The 20,460-nt window shown below is 45.2% G+C and overlaps 1 protein-coding gene across 1 annotated transcript in view; it reads left to right on the top strand.

Annotated features, from left to right (window-relative positions):
- LOC126203032 (acidic fibroblast growth factor intracellular-binding protein) overlaps window positions 1-20,460 on the top strand; it is a 103,447-nt gene that overhangs the window by 18,293 nt on the left and 64,694 nt on the right. Inside the window, exon 5 of the mRNA XM_049937270.1 lies at window positions 12,105-12,212. Within this exon, the coding sequence (XP_049793227.1) occupies window positions 12,105-12,212 (108 nt within the window). The remainder of the gene's footprint in view (window positions 1-12,104; window positions 12,213-20,460) is intronic.

The following is a 20,460-nucleotide window of genomic DNA, read 5'->3' as shown; positions in this document are numbered from 1 at the left end:
CGGGTAGCCCCAGAATTTGCTTGGCCAATTTGAAATGACCCACTTCTGCATCCTCTTGTGTTAGCTGTGGAAGGTGTCTCAATTCCCAGTAAATTAATTGCAGTGTAGGTATATAGTATTTTCACGTTGCCATGTATGTTTCAGCTATATGCAATACTCTCAGTGATCAACATACAAAATCAGTAATTTGACCGTTAATAGTGAATTAATCACTCAACACTACTATTCTTTAAAATTTCTGGTCATGATCCATGATGAGACCTGTTGTGCATATGTGATGGAAAGTCACAGTTGAATGTTCTTTCATCTCAAAGAAGTTATTATTCGTTATAGGAAAGAAATGGATGTGACCAGTGATGAATAATGAGGAACTACTAATCTACTCTGCATGCATATATGTTTAGCTCACAGACTGAATGCTGAAACAGATATCCACAAATAACTGAGGAATGAAACTTATCAACTTAAAAGATTAAATTTAACTGTGGATAGCAAAAAATTCGCAATGTTGTTTGAATGTTAGAGCAAAGTGATGTGAAAATTTTTGAATACACTGACATAAGGAATCTGTAAGTGCATGGTACATCTTAAAAGACAGAGCTAGATTTAAGGAGAGAAGGTAAAATTTACATAAAAAACCTGTTCTGTGAAGTGCCTTCTTCAGTTTTTTCTGTAACCATTACATTAAATAAGATATATATTTTTTAAATAATAACCAATGCTGTGAATGTGACAGAACTTTAATCCATATCTGTGTAATATTGATCAGACAGTTCAAAATGTGTCAACAAATGGAAAGCCCAGGTTGGAATATCTACTGTATTATAAAAAGGATATAGATTACTACTCACCGTAAATATGACGTGTTGAGTAGCAGACAGACATGACCAAGAGACTGTTATGCATTTGAGCTGCCTGTCGTAAGAGGCGACTAAAAGGAGCCTCACACGTTTTGGCCTTTATGTGATGGTCCCCTGTAGGGTTTGACCTTCATTCTTCAAAATTTTCCCGAAGAGCGAGCCAATTGAGGAAGGGCACCTTACTTGGTGCATCATGTCCGTCGTGCATTGAGATCTTTAGCCCACTTTCTCATCGTTGCATTTCAGTCCTGCTCATTCTCCATGTCTTGGGTGACGACACCTTCCAGGGTGCGTTTTCCATCATGCACTATGCAGTGTCGCTTTCTGCGGCGACGATGACCGTGGACTTCTTTGCACCTGATATCCAGCACGGTAGCCAGTCCGTTGTGGTGGGGCCGCCATGTACCCTGTTGTTTGTAGCCCACTGACAACACAGGGATCGCTCTGCTGGTGCCTGCGACATTAACTCCCCACATATGCCAAGGGGTAGATGCCCATCCCCCTGGGCATCGGGACTCCCGGCAATGGCCATCCTGCCAGGTGGCCTTTGGTGTGGCTCGGCACCTGTGGGGAGAGTGGGTGGCATCAGGGCAGATGACATGTGATGATGTGTAGTCCATCATCTCTTGCTGGTGGTGAAACACCAGCAATCTCTAAGCATTCACGAGCTCAGTTCAACGCACAGAAGTACGACCCCAAATCGTTCCCCTCTCTGGCAACACCATGGGAGGAACGTCAAGCTAAGGATGGCAGTGGATCTTATTTGCCCTGGTACCTTGTATGTTCGAAAGCTAATGGGGAATATTTCATGACAATGAAGCCTCGGTTTTTTGTTGAGCATTTAGAGGACAAGTCGGGGGAAGTGGAGGGATTGTCCAAAATGAGATCTGGGCCAGTATCGGTCAAAACAACATCCTCTGCCCAGTCACGGACGTTACTCGCTTATGACAAGCTGGGGGATGTTTCTGTAACCATCGCGCCCCATAAGAGCTTAAATATGGTCCAGGGTATCATATTTCACAGGGACCTTCTTTTGCAGTCTGAAGATGAGCTGCGCGCCAATTTAGAGCGGCGAGGTGTACATTTCGTCCAGCGTGTCCACCGGGGTCTGAGGGATAATCAGGTTGTCACTGGTGCCTTCATCTTGGTCTTCGAGGGTGATCATTGCCCGAGAAGGTCAAGGTGATGCTCTACCACTGTGATCTAAAGTCCTATATTCCTCCCCCGATGCAGTGCTTTATGTGCTGGAAGTCCGGCCATATGTCTCCTCCCACTGTACTTCCAGCATCACATGTCGAGACTGCGGACACCATCTCATCCCAATACTCCACGTGCCCCGCCTTCTATCTGTGTCAACTGCGGAGAGCACCGTTTGCCTTGCTCTCCAGACTACAGGATTCTCCAGAAAGAAAGGAAAATCATGGAGTACAAGACCCTGGATCGACTCACCTACACTGAGGCTAAGAGAAAATTTGAACACCTGCATCCTATACGTATGATATTGTCTTATGCCGCCGCTACAACAGTTCTGGCACCATCAGCTCTGTCAACCCCTGTCACCTCTCGGAGCCGGGCGACTACACCTGCCCCCTTGATGGTCGGTGGCATTTCCCTCCCTGTTGCTCCCGCACCACCTACTTCGGGAGCAACACCCTGCACACTCCAACCATCGGGGACATCCGTCCCCAATTCTAAGCCGGACAAGCATATGTCTTCTTCAGCTTTTCTTGCTAGGAAGGGGTCCCGTGGGTCACTCCCTTGCCAGGTTTCTACTAGGGGGAAAGATGACACCCACTATTGGTTGAAGAGCTCAAAAGCAGCTGGTCATAGGGCTTCATGCTCATCCTCAGTCCTGGAGACTGAGCCAGTGAAGTCCTCCCAGCCAGGGAAACCCAAGGAGCAGGAAGAGAAATCCAAAAAGAAGACCCCTAAGACCAAGGAAATTGTGGTGGCACCCACACCACCGCTACCTACAAGGTCTGCATCTGAGGATGGGGTGGAGATTCTGGCATCTGCTCAGGATCTAGATCTCAAAAGACCCTCAGACACAATGGATATAGACTGCTCAGGCAAAAAGTCGGTGGCAGCAGGTGACCCTGAGGTGTTAACTGCCTCATTGAATGTTCCATGCCTTCCCAGTCTCATAATGACGTCATCCTCTAATGGAATTCCGGCGGTTTTTTCCGCCACCTGGATGAGCTACGGCAACTGTTAAGCTTTACACCTGCTACCTGCATTGCCCTCCAGGAAACCTGGTTCCCAGCAATGCAGACCCCTGCCCTCCGCGGCTATAAGGGATATTACAGGAACCATAGTGACTGTAATCAGGTGTCAGGTGGAGTTTGCGTTTATGTCCTAAACTCAGTCTGTAGTGACACTGTGCCCCTTCAAACCCCTCTTGAAGCTGTGGCTGTCAGAATAAGGACGACGTAGGAAGTAACTGTCTGCAATGTATATCTTCCTCCAGATGGTGCAGTACCCCTGAATGTATTAGCTGCACTGATTGATCAACTCCCTAAACCTTTCCTACTTTTGGAAGATTTTAATGCCCATAACCCCTTTTGGGGCACTGTGCTTACTGGCTGAGGCAGAGATGTCGAAACTTTACTGTCTCAGTTCGACCTCTGGCTCTTAAATACTGGGGCCACCACACATTTCAGAGTGGCTCATGATAGTTACTCCTCCATTGATTTATGAATTTGAAGCCCAGGGCTTCTCCCATCTATCCACTGGAGAGCACGTGATGACCTGTGTGGTAGTGACCACTTCCCCATCTTCCTGTCACTGCCCCGGTGTCAGGGCCACAGATGCCTGTCCAGATGGGCTTTAAACAAGGCGGACTGGGAAACTTTCACCTCTGCTGTCACTGTTGAATTGATGTGATGGTTGAGCAGGTGACTACAACAATTGTTTCTGCGGCAGAAAATGCAATCCGTCACTCTTTAGGATGCCCTCGGCATAAGGCAGTCCCTTGGTGGTCACTGAAGCAATTAAGGAGCATTGGCGAGCTCTACAGTGGCATAAGTGGCACCCTTCCCTGGAGCACCTCATAGCCTTTAAACGGTGCCGTGCCTGCATTCGCCAACTTATCAAACGACGGAAGCAGGAGTGTTGGGAGAGAGACATCTCGACCAATGGGTGCCATACGTCACCTTCCCAAGTCTGGGCAAAGATCAAACGTATTTTCAGGTACCAGACCCCAACAGGTGTTACCGGTGTTACCATAAATGGCATATTATCTACCGATGCAAACGTGACTGCCGAGCAATTCGCTGAGCACTGTGCTCGAGCCTCTGCTCCGGAGAATTGCCCCCATCCTTTCACATTCTCATACAGCGGATGGAAGGGAAAGTCCTCTCATTCACTACAAGCCACAGTGAACCCTATAACGCCCCATTTAAAGAGTGGGAGCTCCTCTGTGCCCTTGCACTGTGCCCTGACACAGCTCCTGGGCCGGATTGGATCCACTGTCAGATGATTAAACATCTCTCGTCTGACTACAAGCGACATCTCCTAGTCATCTTCAACCAGATCTGGTGTGATGGCGTCTTTCCATCGCAATGGCGAGAGAGCACAATCATTCCAGTGCTCAAACATGGTAAAAACCTGCTTGATGAGGATAGCTATTGGCCCATCAGCCTCACCAACCTTCTTTGTAACCCGATAAAAGGTATGGTGTGTCGGCAGTTGGGCTGGGTCCTGGAATCACATGGACTACTGGCTACATGCCAGGGCGGTTTCCAGCAGAGTCGCTCTACCTCTGGTAATATTGTGTCCCTCTAGTCTGCCATCCAAACAGCCTTTTCTAGGTGCCAACACCTGGTTGCCATCTTTTTTGATTTATGAAAAGCTTACGACACGACCCGGCAACATCATATCCTTGCTACATTGTGTGAGTGTGGTCTCCGAGGCCCACTCCCAATTTTTATCCAAAATTTCCTGTTGCTCCGTACTTCCCGTCGTCCAATCTCTTCTGTCTGAAGTGGAGTCCTTCCCTTTACCACCTCTACTTGCGGCTCATTCACGTACACGTCCAAGGTGTACGCCTCGGCCGCAGCTTCGTCTGGACCTTTTGCACAGCCCTAAGGACTCTGTTAACCCCGCCCCTCTCTGTTGTCACTTCCTCACGATTCTTGACTTGCTCCGGGGCTCTGACATGGTTTACACCGATGGCTCAATGGCTGATGGTCACGTAGGCTTGGTGTATGTTCATGGAGGACATATTGAACAGCAGTCCTTGCCAGATTGTTGCAGTGTTTTCACTGCAGAGCTGGCGGACATATCTTGTACTCTTGAGCACATCTGCTTATACCCTGTCCTATCATTTCTCCTGTGTACTGACTCATTGAGCAGCCTACAAGCTATCGACCAGTGCTACCCTCGCCATCCTCTGGTAGTGTCCATCCAGGAGTCCATCTATGCCCTGGAATGGTCTCATCATTCAGTGGTGTTTGTGTGGACCCTAGGACACGTTGGAATCCCAGGCAATGAACTTGCCGACAGGCTGGCCAAACAGGTGACGCGGAAACCGCTTCTGGAGATGGGCATCTCGGAAGCTGACCTGCGTTCTGTCTTATGCTGCAGGGTTTTCGGGCTTTGGGAGATGGAACGGCATAACAGTACGCACAACAAGCTACTTGTCATTAAGGAGACGACGAATTTGTGGAAGTCTTCAATGCGGTCCCCTCGCAGGGAATCAGGTGTCCTCTGCCACCTCCGCATTGGCCATACGTAGCCAACGCATGGTTATCTACTCCGTTGCGAGGTCCCACCTCTGTGTTGCTGTGGCTCCCAAATGACAGTCGTCCACCTGTTGCTGAACTGCCCACTTTTAGCCACTCTTCGGCGCACTTTTAACTTTCCCGGTTCCCTACCGTCGGTGTTGGGCAACAATGCATCAGCAGCAGCTTTAGTTTCATGTTTTATGTGAGAGTGGGTTTTATACTTCTATGTCGGTTTAAGGACATGTCCTTTGTCCCTCTGTATCTCCACCCTAGTGCTTTTAGGGTGTAAGTTTTAATGTGTTGCAGAGTGGCTGGCTTTTCCTTTTTATTCTCGTGGTCAGCCAGCCACTGTAATCTCCTTTCTTGTTTTACTCTCTTCTGTTTCTATTATCTCTCTGTTGTTTTCTTGCCCTGTTTTGTTCCTTTTAGTGTTCATTGCCTTTCCTTCATTCTTGTGGTTTTTCCTTTCTTTCCGTTTTGTGTTATATGTCTCGTCCATTTTATTCTCACATTTGTGGCATTGTTTTATTAGGAACAAGGGACCGATGACCTCGTAGTTTGGTCCCTGCCCCCTCTTTTAAACCAACCAACCATTTGGGCTTTCGGCCAGAGCCTTCTTTGGAAAGGAAAATGTACACACATTTACACAAGCAAGCCCGCCTTATGCACACATGATCACAATTGCTGGCCAGAATGCAATTGTGCATCATACAGAGTGGGATGGAGAAGGGGTAGGGGTAGCTGGGTACGGATGTGGAGTGAGGAGTCAGTGCTGCCTGTCGGAGCATGCAGGAACTAGATGGAACACGATAAGTCTGTGACAGGACTGGAATAGGGAGTGCTGTTTGAGTGGATTGTGTAGGTCTTGCACTTGGGTCTTCCATGGGGATCTGTTGTCTGTGGCAAAGGGTTGGGATTTGGGAGCGGCATAGGGATGGACTAAGATGATGTGGTGGTTAGCTGGAGGGGTAGGAAGGATGTTGGGTAGAATGTCTCTCATTTTAGGGCATGATGATAGATAATGAAAGCCCTAAGGAAGGATGTGATTCAGATGTTCCAGCCCAGGGTGGTACTGGGTGATGAAGGGGGGGGGGGGGCGCTCCTGTGTAGTTGTTCGTGGAGGGTGGTGGGAGGATTAAGGGTGTGTGGGGAGAAGGCATGGGAAATTTATTTGCGGATTAGGTCTGAGGGATAGTGGCTGTCTGTGAAGGCCTTTGTGAGACCTTCAGCATACTGGGCAAGAGAATTCGTGTCACTGCAGTTTTATTCTGGCCGGAGATAGCGGTCATGTGTGTGTGGTGTGCGCTTGCTAGTTTGAAAGTGTGTGTGTTTCCTTTCTGAAGAATACTTTGGTGGAAAGCTCAAATGTGTAACAGTATTTTCACCATGTCATCCTGTAACTTACCATGTCATATTTACGATGAGTATTAATCTGTCCTTATTATAATAGTATTTATATTCCAATCCGGACTTTCCATTGTTTGATTTTGCCTTACGGCTTTTCTTCCATCCCCCAACCCAGTGATGTTTTTTTTTGTTACCACTTTCTAAAGCTGTGGTGGGCAAATGTGCTAATGTGGGTGTGGCCACTCGTGTGCGCCCGCACTACCTGCACGCGGGCACTGTCAGCCATCAGTTCCCCCTCCACTTCTCAGCTAATATCGCTCGTTACCAGCACCCGTGCGACAAGACGTGTCTGCTCCAAACTTAACAATTCCCGGTAATATTACGTGTGCTAAGTAGTAGATGTTTAATAAAAAGGAAGCATTTGTTTTTTGCTTATTACTTTACATCGGTGTTGTATTTGTGACCAGGATATTATGTCTATGAGAGTGATACTTTCTTATCGTTTTGTTGATGCCTGAAATCCCCTGACCCAGTTTTCCGCTAAACAGAATGACAGAATTGTGAAATTTGTAATGTATTGTACTGCTTGTACCTTCTGTCAACCTATGCAGTGTATTACTCTGTGGCGCTGCTTTGTTCATTAATGGCATTACAAAGTGTAACCGAGTGAGGTGGCGCAGTGGTTAGCACACTGGACTCATATTCAGGAGGAAAACGGTTCAAACTCGTGTCTGGCCATCCCGATTTAGGTTTTCCGTGATTTCCTTCAGGCAAATCCTTGGATGGTTCCTTTGAAAGAACATGGCCGACTTCTTTCTCCATCCTTCCCTAATCCGATGGAACCAATGACCTTGCTGTTTGGTCCCCTCCTTCTGAATCAACCAACCAATGAAGTGAAAAGATTTTTCTTTATTTGTTTCTTTGTCACTGTGTTATGCCTCAATTGAACTGCAGGAGGTCAATAGATTATCCATCGTCTGCTGATGTAGTCTCCCTTTAGTGTTTTCAAATGAAGCGAAAACGGTACATTTGAGTTCAGAGGAAAGTGGAACATTAAGTACAAATTGGTTACAAAACTTTCCCTCACTGACAATCATAGGAAAACAACAAAACTATTTTACAACCTAATAACTGATATGAAAAGCCTTATATCATAAACTGCTGCTTGAAAGCATGTGCACTAGTCTAAATTCACCTGCTTTTCTTCAGGGAAGAGTTCTTATAAGCTAAACGTTATTAATTTTTCATCTGATGGTACATTTCTGTAACAATAAGGAGGCTGCATTTCTGCAGATACTACGCATGTTATGTTTCCATCACCCTACTATAATAATATGACAGTGAAAAGAATACTTCCAATAGTCTTACGTGAATACTAACTCGAGCATTAGATCTCGATCATTTATTGTCGGCAGTCTTTGGTCCTATTTGCGAGTAGGGACTTTAAGCTGTGCACACATTGTGTCCGCAAGGCCATTCAAGTGCCCACAGTGTCTGCAGGCAGCCATGTGTGTAGGTCACATTTTCAGCTCTGTTCTAAAGCACTACTCTGCTCACTGTCCATTCTTTCTCTGCTTTCATATGTTTCTTTGTCACCTTCCAAACTGCTCACACTCTATCAACTGTCTCATTTGTGCGCAACACTGCTGTGTAACTGTGCTGATCATTAGTGTAGTTTCTCATGCCCCAAATTCTTCCTGCCAATAATTATAATTATTCCTATTTATCACATTTCCCCTCTCATCCTTGCATATTTATGCTCATTATTTTCAACACCTATCTGTGTCACATAAACTTGTGAACATTGACCTAACCAATCCCACATCCCCCTCTCATTTCCCTTACTGCAACACATGCATACTCCCATACCCCACGTGTTCCCTTGTATTGTCCACATTTTCATACTATTTTCATGTACTTGTGAGTTTTTTAGTTATTTGTGCATATCTGTATTTATTTGTTTATGTCTTTTTCTGTTATTCAGCACCTAATGCCTTCATTTGCCCATTTCCTACATCATATCGCATTTCCCTATGCCATCCTTGCTGCAATGGACCCCCACTCCATCTTTTTGCACCAGTTCAGGAAAGTATCCTTTGCCATGGCTAAAACCCAGTCTACATTCTGTTCCTTAAATGCTCCCTAAAATGGAATATCCCCCCCCCCCCCAAAGGGCCTAACCTTAAAAATTCCTTTCCTTTCTCTGGATCCTATGCCTTCTTTCACAATGACCTTCACATTTTCAGATTCTTCCAGTCCTGGTCCCTCAGAAACCTGGTATTGCAAAAACACATCTCCATGTCACAGGCGTCCCAGAACCACCTCTGCTCACTTTAAAAGATACTACTACTGTGCAATCCCTGCTACATACTTCACATCTCTGAAATTGAATCCCTTGCACTCTAGCACCTAGAAGACCATTCCAGGCACCACTTCCATAAGTTATTGAACATACTGAAATGCTGCTCCTGCCTTGGTGCATGACTGCCCAACCTAACCTCTATCCCCTCCTCATCAAGCCCACCCAACACCCAGACCTAGCCTGTCTGACCTTTTCACCTTGCCACAACCCCCAAAACTCCCTACAAAACTCCACTAAATCCAGAGCCAAAACTATCCCAGAACAGTGCTGTTAAATTTTCCACAAAAATCTTCAGCCCCATCCCCTGAAGTTTCAGCCCTATCCTAAGGGCTCATCTTCAGCCCTAAACCCAAATTTAACCTTGTGGGACTTGTCAAAGACCTACCTCCTTCTCTTGATATTTACAGCAGAAACGCTTCTTTGCCTCCAATCCCTCTGACCAAAGCCAACCTAATCCCAACATCAAACCCCGACTCTTCCAGTTCATGCCTCCATCAAGCTGACCCCCCCCCCCCTCCCCCCGCCACTAAACACCCCCTAGTCACGTTTCAGGAATTACATACGTCCAACTTAACTTCACCAGCCTTCCACATGTCCCTTCTTAAGAACACCAACCTTTCAGCAGAAGAAAGGACAGCCAGACATGACCTAAAAACAGATACTGACTTTACCATCCTACCTGCAGACAAAGGTTCCACCACTGTCTTTGTTAATCACAGTGACTATCTGCCAGAAGCCTCCTGCCAATTAAGTGCCTCCTCCATCTTTAAACTCTGCCAGAGTGATCCTGTCCCAGAAGTCCAACATAACCTCCAATCCCTTCTTAAAACCTTAGACCCTTCCATGAACCTCATCCTTCAATCAGGTTCCCTCCTTATCATCCCTATGACTTCCCACACACTCACCTTCTCCATGCTCCTTGAAATCCACAAACCTAAAAATCCTGAACATCACATTGTAGCTGGTTATTGTGCTCCCACTGAAAGAATTTCAGCCCTCATTGACCAACACCTCCATCCAGTTGCCCCAAATCTAGCCTTACACATCAACGATATCTACTACTTCCTTCATTGACTCTCCTCCATCCCCACGTCTTTACCTTCTGGGTTAGTACTCGTCACTGTTGACTCCACTTCCCTATACATCAGCGTACCTCATGCCCAAGGTCTTGCCGCTATTGAACTCTCTCTCTCCCAATGTCTTTCAGACTCCAAACCCAGTACCTCATTCCTAACACACAACTACTTCTCTTTTAAAGGAAAAGTACACAAACAAACCCTCTAGTGACAACCTATTAATGGGTCATTTACAGGAAACCTCCTTAGCCTCCCCAAACCCCTAACCCCTTGTCTGGTTCAGGTTCATTCATTATCTTCACTCAGGGCCAAGACACCGTATCGTCATTCCTTCACAGCCTCAACACCTTACCATCCCCATTGCCTGATCCTCAAACGAGCATACCCATCTTCCTGGATGTTGGTTTCATTTTCTCTGATGGCACCATCCACACATCTGTCCACATTAAACCCACCAGCCACCAGCAGTGCCAGCACTTTGACAGCTGCCGTCCCTTGCACATTAAAAAATCCTTCCCATATGGTCTGGCCACTCGGTGAAGTGACAAGAACTCCCTTGCCTAGTATGCTTAAGGTCTCACAATGGCCTTCACAGACAGGAAATGTCCCACAGACCTAGTCTGCAAACAGATTCCGCGTGCCATACCCCACACAGCCTCAATTCTCCCACAACACTAAGAACCAGCTACAAAGAGCACCCCCTTGAATATGTACCATCATGCACTGAAATAAGGGACATCCTGTCCAAGGTCCTACTCACCATTCCTAAAGTGGTCTTCCATCACCCACACCCAACTTCCATAACGTCCTATTCTATCCCTGTGCCACTCTCATTATCAATTGCTTGCCCACAGGAATCATATTCCTGTGGAAGACCGAGTTGAAATACTTGCCCAGTCTAGCCACACAGCACTTTCTATTCCATACCTCTCACAGACTTATCCCACCCCATCAGAGCCCAGGCCACCTATGAAAGTAGCCATGTCATTACCAACTCTGCTGGAATCATTGCACAGCTTTTTATGTTGGTATGACTAACAACAACCCACACCCAACAGTTTCTACCCACTCCCCTATGTTGCACTCCAGATCATGTGATCTGGGATTGCATCTAGCAGCCTTGTCCTGCTACCATCTAGTCACTGCATGCTCCGCCAGGCAGTGCTGTCTCCTCTTGCACCCGCTCCCCTTCACCCCCACACACCTTATTATCTGTCCCATTTTTCCACCCCACCCTGGGTTGCTGCTTTCCGTACAATGCACAGTTGCTTTCTGGTTGGATGTAGCAATAATGTGTACATGATGTATGCTTGCTTGTGTGAAGAAGGCTTTTGGCTGAAAGCTCAAAGCTGTAAGCCTTTCATCGTGCCTATCTGCAACACAATGTGTCATTTTATGGTGAGTGGCAATCTATCGTTTTCATAAAACTGTTAATTTGAAAGGTATATTTTATATGTTCCTTACTTGCAAATTGTAAATGCTGATCCTGTAAGTCATCAGAGCTTGACATAAGGTCTGATTCAGAGTTTAAAGTGGTTACAATGATTTACTTAAGATGGGTTCAGTATTATTTGTGCATAATAGTTAGTTAAAATTACCTCATCACTGTGTGATGAGTAATTACAAGGACCAGCTTGCATGTCAGTCCTTCATTCAGAATTTTTTTTTTTTTTTTTTTTTTTTTTTTTTTTATACAGATTAATTGTGATACTGTATTTATTTTATTATATTGCAGGAGGCAGTTTGATAATGTGAAAAGAGTGTTTAAAACTGTTGAGGAGATGCCTGGACCACTTGTACGAAACATTCAGAAACATTTCTTACTTCATGAGGAAACAGCAAAGTAAGTGCATTCTACAGATATAATGGTGCATTATGACTATGGTTGTTGTTATTTGTGGTGGTGGCAATGTTTCAGTTTCTGTTGTTGGTATTCGATCCACTTTGGAGACCAGAATGAAGTTTCCTGAACAAACATTTATATTAAAGACGTGCCTCAGCAGATTTTGTGCAAAATACTGTACTGAGTCACTGATGTAAAGTTGAAAATTTAATATGAAAAGTTCAGTTTATTTTTGTAATTGTGTGTAAATAAAATAGAACCACTGCAATGTTTGATGTTATGCATTACAATGTGTGATATGTGAGATACAGGGTTACTGTAGAATGTTTTTTTTGCACTAATATTGGGGGGGGGGGGGGGCAATAAAGAGTTACAGTTAACATAATTGTGTATTATTAACACACACAAAACAATTTTTGAAAACTATGTGCGCTTTGAACAAGGTATTCCGTGTGTATCTGTTGCTCTTTTTTTTAGTCAGAATACTTGTTAAGCTCCCATGTGAGTTGAAAAGATAACTCAAATATCCACATCTACACTTCACAATAACTTTACAGTGTGTGGCAGAGAGTAATACACTGCCCCTTATTTCTGTGTCCATGTTTGCTTTCTCCCCTTCCTATTGGAGTTGTGAGTAGCGTGCAGGAAGAGCAACTGTTAATAAGCTCCTGTGTGAGCTTAAAACTCTGATTTTACTTTCATACTTTTTCTCCAAATTATGTAGGAGTTATCAATACATTGGACTCTTCTAAGAATATATGACCTTGGAATTTCAACAATAATTCTCTGTTAGTGTTTCCCATTGGAATTTGATGAGCATCTCTGTGACACTTTTGTGCTTACCAAACTAAACAATGATGAAATGCCCCATTCTTCTTCGGGTCTTTCATAAGCTGTCTCCTTTATGAGTGGACCACTCTTCCTAAGGATTCTACCAACAATTTATAGTGTGGCATCTGCCTGCCCTATCATTAGTTTTATGCAATCATTCAACTTTAAATCACTGTATGCGTACTAAGAGATATTTTATGGGTGTGGCTGTTTTCAGTAACTTCACAGCCTATTGGTGTGCAGTACATAAAATTTGTTTATGTTGAAGGTCCAGCAATCTATGCAATAATTGTCAGTTCTCTACAGGCCATTCTGCATTTCTCTACAGCATCATAGCATCATGATTCCTCTGTACAACCCACCATCATCTGTGAACAGCATCATGGGACTTTTGATGTTATCCACTAGGTCACTTATAATCCTGTTAATAATAGTGGTCCTTTAACCCCCTGGAGGTGGACATGAAGCAACTTTTACTCCTGACAGTTTCTTTCAGTTAAGAATGACATACAGTGCTCTATTTGCCAGGACCTCTTCAACCAAACCACAAAACTGTTTTTATATTCCCCACACTTGTATTTTATTGTTATTGAAGCAACAGTGCAGATCTGTATTGTATGTGTCCTAGAAATCAATACACATAGCATCAATCAGGACTCCAGTATCTAGTGCTTTCTGGGTCTTGGGGGTGAACATAGCAAATTGGTTTTCACAAGATTGTTGTTTGTGGAATCCATGTTGATTCCTACAGAAGAGATTTTCAACTTCCAGAAACTGGAACACATGAACTGCATTCCAAAATCCTACAACGGACTGACGTCAGTGATATAGGCTCATAGTTGATTGGGCTTTTTTGACAACCTCTCTTGTAAAAGGGAAATGACCTGCACTTATTTGTAATTGTTCGGAATGTCTCATTCCTCCTCCAACCTTCGATGGACCGCTGGTAGGAAACGAACACATTCTTTAGCATACTCTGTGTGCGATCACATAGGTATCCTGTCAGGTCTAATCACTTTTACTATGTTAATCAATTTTAGTCGATTTTATATCCTACACTCACTTATTTTATTACCTGTCAATGTGGTTTTCATGGGATGATTGGAAGGAGAAACGGTAGTGTGATCTTCCTCACTGGAACGATTTTGGAAAATACAATTTAGTGTATGGCCAGTGAATGATTAGGTAGATGGCTTTGATTCATTTACTGACTTGGTGCAAGGACCAAAACTATTATGATTTTTTTTCCTTAGATACATTACAGGACGTCACAAAAAACACTAATCAAGTTTGTTGACAAGTTCCTTACACTGAGAAAAGAAAAAAATTCTAGTAGACATCTAAAATGCAAACATTAAGAGTTATGAGTACTTGTTCTTCTTTATACTATGAAATACATCTCTTCTATTCCAAGCCCATTGCTTTCCATATTTAGTGAGGAAGTGGTGTGGACAAAAGCAAGAAACCAATGCCCAGTAAACATGGAATCTAAAATGCATACCTTAAGAGCAATGAGCACTACATGTTTCACATTAGTGAAGATGACCAAGTGCCCATAGCTGTTACAGTATGCATTTTAAACTCCATGTTTACTGGGCTGTTTTTCTCTTCTCCCAAAATATGGAAAGCCAAGTCCTTCAAGTAGAAGAGATCTGTTTGACATTATCAATGATGAATAAATGCTCATAGCCATTAAGGTATGCAGTTTAGAGCCCATGTTTACTAGACATTTTTTTCTTGTTCTGTCCCTAAAGCTTGTCAGTGCTTTTTTGGACACCCTGTATGTAAGGGGCAATCGAATGAAAATGAGACAGATGGCAAAAAAGTAAGTAAATGTTTATTATTTCACAAGTAATCACCATAGTCTCACACTGGGAGACAAGATGGGTTGCTGTGGGGGAGGAGACCAGATAGCGAGGTCATCGGTCTCATCGGAGAGCAATTTAGGTAAATCACGGAAAACCTAAATCAGGATGGCCGGACGAGGGATTGAACCGTCGTCCTCCTGAATGCGAGTCCAGTGTGCTAACCACTGCGCCACCTCACTCGGTGAGACAAGATGGTCAGTGCCTTCATGCAAAAACGTTTGTGGTTGCCTATGGAAACATGATTTTACCCAGGCATGTATCTCTTCAGCCAAAGCAAATCGATGGCCCCAAATATCTTCTTTTCAGGGCTCCAAAAATACGGAAAGTGCTTGGGGAGAGGACAGGACTGTAAGGAGGATGTGTAACAGCTTCCCAATGAAATTACTGCAGTGTACTTTAAACAATCTTGGGAATGTGTGGGCCCATATTTCATTGCTTTTGGATCATAACTTATGTTTCACGAATGTATGGTGCAGTGACACTGTATCAAAAATGTGTCCTTCTTAGTACAAATTGTTATAATTAAATGTGAGTTAATGATGTCATTGATTAATGCCTTCAAAGGATCACATAAATTAAGAACCGAAAGTGCTGAAGTGTATGGTAGTCTAGTGGATAGAGATGCGGATTTACAATTTGGAGCTGGTTTGATGTAGAGATGGTTCGCACCCTCCTTTCCCCAAATTTAATTATTCACCTGTGCATGTTTGAAAAGATGCTGAAAAGGTTTTTATTGCTATAATAGAAATATGTTCTGTAATACACTGCTCAGAAGATTTAGTGGAACATGACTTTGAGTGTGTCATACTCCACTGAGCAATAATTGAATGTTGGCTATGTTACCAAATTTATACCTTTGTATTTTACAAATTAAATATGAAATGAAACATCATTACATCCTCAATAGTTTCCATAAAAAGAACTGAAATGTATGACAGGTGTCAAACACAAGTGGAAACCATCATTCATCCCGTCATCCTGGGAGGTTTTCATTGGACTTTGAGAGCTCCAATAATGTGTATGCCTTCTGTGAACATTCATCGCTGCCTGATACCTGTGTGGCATGCTCCGTCTAAGTCTATGAATGTCACCCTGTGGTATCAATTACCATTCTTCATTGGGAGCCCATGAGATTTCTTGGAGAGTCTGTGGTGTAACAGGGAAACTACACTCCTGGAAATGGAAAAAAGAACACATTGACACCGGTGTGTCAGACCCACCATACTTGCTCCGGACACTGCGAGAGGGCTGTACAAGCAATGATCACACGCACGGCACAGCGGACACACCAGGAACCGTGGTGTTGGCCGTCGAATGGCGCTAGCTGCGCAGCATTTGTGCACCGCCGCCGTCAGTGTCAGCCAGTTTGCCGTGGCATACGGAGCTCCATCGCAGTCTTTAACACTGGTAGCATGCCGCGACAGCGTGGACGTGAACCGTATGTGCAGTTGACGGACTTTGAGCGAGGGCGTATAGTGGGCATGCGGGAGGCCGGGTGGACGTACCGCCGAATTGCTCAACACGTGGGGCGTGAGGTCTCCACAGTACATCGATGTTGTCGCCAGTGGTCAGCGGAAGGTGCACGTGCCCGTCGACCTGGGACCGGACCGCAGCGACGCACGGATGCACGCCAAGACCGTAGGATCCTACGCAGTGCCATAGGGGACCGCACCGCCACTTCCCAGCAAATTAGGGACACTGTTGCTCCTGGGGTATCGGCGAGGACCATTCGCAACCGTCTCCATGAAGCTGGGCTACGGTCCCGCACACCGTTAGGTCGTCTTCCACTCACGCCCCAACATCGTGCAGCCCGCCTCCAGTGGTGTCGCGACAGGCGTGAATGGAGGGACGAATGGAGACGTGTCGTCTTCAGCGATGAGAGTCGCTTCTGCCTTGGTGCCAATGATGGTCGTATGCGTGTTTGGCGCCGTGCAGGTGAGCGCCACAATCAGGACTGCATACGACCGAGGCACACAGGGCCAACACCCGGCATCATGGTGTGGGGAGCGATCTCCTACACTGGCCGTACACCACTGGTGATCGTCGAGGGGACACTGAATAGTGCACGGTACATGCAAACCGTCATCGAACCCATCGTTCTACCATTCCTAGACCGGCAAGGGAACTTACTGTTCCAACAGGACAATGCACGTCCGCATGTATCCCGTGCCACCCAACGTGCTCTAGAAGGTGTAAGTCAACTACCCTGGCCAGCAAGATCTCCGGATCTGTCCCCCATTGAGCATGTTTGGGACTGGATGAAGCGTCGTCTCACGCGGTCTGCACGTCCAGCACGAACGCTGGTCCAACTGAGGCGCCAGGTGGAAATGGCATGGCAAGCCGTTCCACAGGACTACATCCAGCATCTCTACGATCGTCTCCATGGGAGAATAGCAGCCTGCATTGCTGCGAAAGGTGGATATACACTGTACTAGTGCCGACATTGTGCATGCTCTGTTGCCTGTGTCTATGTGCCTGTGGTTCTGTCAGTGTGATCATGTGATGTATCTGACCCCAGGAATGTGCCAATAAAGTTTCCCCTTCCTGGGACAATGAATTCATGGTGTTCTTATTTCAATTTCCAGGAGTGTATGAACATGGCTATCAAACGTGTCCCACATATGCACTATGGGGTTTAGGTTGGTACTCACCACCAGCCATTCCATTACTTCAATGTCCAGGCTTCACAAGACATCACAGCTGATGTGTGCCACATGGACAACAGCCACCACATGGTCCAACAGGTGGTACCTGGTGGTAAGGTAGCCGAAGGTAATGACAAGATATGTATGACTGTCAGCACTGAAGCTTCCACACAGCATCACAGAATCTCGAAAATGTCAATTTCATGGTCAAGCAGGTACCGCTCACTACGGGTCTTGGCACATTAACATGATCGTCACCTTATGTCAGAGAATATCTGGACTCATCTGTGAATGACGTGTTTCACCGGTGAAGAAGTTGCCAGTTCACATGGATGCAGCAGAACAAGGCGAGCTGCAAGACATTGTGTCAAGTAGGATACTCAAACGGGATGTCTGGGTCGTAAGGGTCCTTTCTCATAACCTGTTCGTGACAGTCTGATCAGACACAGTGGCTCTTCTAGGAGCCTCTTGCAGTGTTCTGGTGGTGTCCCATCTAGTGTACTGACCTGTCTCCCTGTGGTGTGTCCACAGCCTGTGCATGACACATGGAGAGGCACTGGCAACTGCAGCAACATGGCTGAAAATCGATTCTTTTTCGAATCAGACTGACTGTCCTTGCAACTTGTACTGCATTAAGATGTCACATTGTCTGTGCTTGGTTGAATACAATGCGCACAAATGACAACTGCCTTCTATGTACCTCACTAAAAGACTCTGCGACACTGGTACTCACTTCCATTTGAGGGATTACCTAACATGGTAATGCACAACACAGCCAATAGGTGGTGAAAGATTTTAATTATTGCCTACATTGAAAGTGAAGATCTCAAGCCAGGCAGTAAGACCATAGGTACACCTTGTTTCAAAATAGATTTAATACATGGGACGTTGGCAAACATGTTCCCAGAATTCTTTTGAAAAGTGCATTAGATGTTACAAACATATAAGAGACCCCCCCCCCCCCTCTCTCTCTCTCTCTCTCTCTCTCTCTAAGTGAATTTGTTTGATTGTGTAAACATGACAGTGTCTAGGGACCAAGGAATTGCGAGATAGCTTTCTACTTCGATGCCTGATTGGTCGAAGTTATGTGTGTACTTATTCTTCAAAAAATCACAGTCACAACACAAGACCTGTGATGTCATGGAAATGACACTGTTTCATCATGCAAGCTCATAAATGCCATGGATTAAACACACTTTTGTATTCCAGGTAGGTAGGTACTAGGAATGATACATTGGTTGCAGCTACAGTATTAACAGTATTTTCTCATAGAATTTCGGAGCACATGTACAAAGAAATTCACATTATTGAACAGTTAAGAACAAACTGAATTCTCGTGCAACACTCCAAAGATATGATTAAACCCCAGGAATGTGCAACAGTGATAATTACACTGAACTTGTAGACAATAAGCTGTCGCTCAGAGGGTGAAGTCCACGGAGCATCGAAAGGAAAGACTGGTGATGGCTTTGGAACTTCCACTTCCTCTTCACTCAGCCATCTGAGCCTGAATAGTTGTGCTGTGGCAGGCTGCAAAGCAGACCACGCTTGGACCATTTCTTTGGCATCCTATTGTGGTCAGTTGTTCAGGATGACTGCTTGCACAGAACAACTTGGTTGTTTCTCATGTGTAACAGGGTAGTTTGGTGTCCCTGTAGGGTGATGATGATGTTGACAGAGGTAGTGAGGAGTCCTGTGGACTAGCCCATAACCTGAGTGATAGTTACGGTCAGTGTATTCTGTCTCAGAAGTTGTGGAACTACTGTGACTTCCTTTGACGACTGTGTATTGTGACGTCATCTTCTGTCTCTTGTAACTGTTGGTCAGCTGATACTGTAGTTTCCATATTGCTCACTGACATGTTCGCAGGACCCAGCTGAGTTTTAATAGTTGTAATGAGACCACAAGAGGCTTCCCATGTAGCAGGAACTTAAATGTATGATCTCCTCACTTGCAGACTGGATGCGGTCTTGTATAAGGAAGTTGAGGGATACAGGACACACAAAAGAATTTGTGTCATTCCTGAATATAATGTATTTATGGTCTGCCAATGTATTGAAGACATGTTCAGCAATGTGGTGCAGAGGCAGGGTACATATAAGTGGGATATGCTATTTAACTCATTGGCCAAAACAGGTAGCTCTCAATCAGCGGCAATTGGTAACACTGCAGGTGTGACAAATTCTGGCGGAATGTTGAGGCCTAATGACACCTGTAAGTTTTCCTTCAAAGTTGTTCTAGGAGTACTCATGGCAAGGCTTCTGTCCATTGCTGCTTGTGGCACATAATTGCTGCCTTTAAGGTACTTTGCCAGTGTCCAATGAGACCCTTGTTCTGTGGCCGGTAAGCTTTCATCCTGAAGTTCTGGACACCACAAAGGTTGTGACTTCTGAAATTTTCCCGGCGTATTTTCACCACCGAGGGCAGCACGTACAACTCGGCTATGCTGCGCATGTCAACACCTGACGCATGCGCTGTAGGATGCCAGTACATTTCACATGCGCGAGATTCGGCATAAATACCGCGACTGCACCTGGGCTCTTCAGTAGTTGTGTACTCACCTGATGATGGCCGGACGTCTCTGGGCCGAAATATCGTGGCAGAATGTCGACGGGATCCGGCTGCATACCCGGAAATTATTAGAAGACCACAAAGGTTGCATAATTCTGTAAACAGGAGGGACTGGAACTGGTGGCCTAGGCTCGTTGTAATACACCCTGCACAGACAAAATGGACTAAAGTTAGAGCGGGAGTGCTTTTGCCATTGTTTTGGCTGTAGTCGTGGCTAGCGGCACCATTTCTACCCAGTGAGAGTAATGTGATCTATTGTTGAGAGTATGTAGCAATAACTTTCTGATTCCGGCAGAGGTCCTACGAGATAAAGATGTACAGGTTGCAGTTGCC

This window comes from Schistocerca nitens, chromosome 9 (assembly GCF_023898315.1).
Source record: "Schistocerca nitens isolate TAMUIC-IGC-003100 chromosome 9, iqSchNite1.1, whole genome shotgun sequence".
NCBI lineage: Eukaryota > Metazoa > Arthropoda > Insecta > Orthoptera > Acrididae > Schistocerca > Schistocerca nitens.
This window is presented reverse-complemented; position numbering and strand designations above follow the sequence as displayed.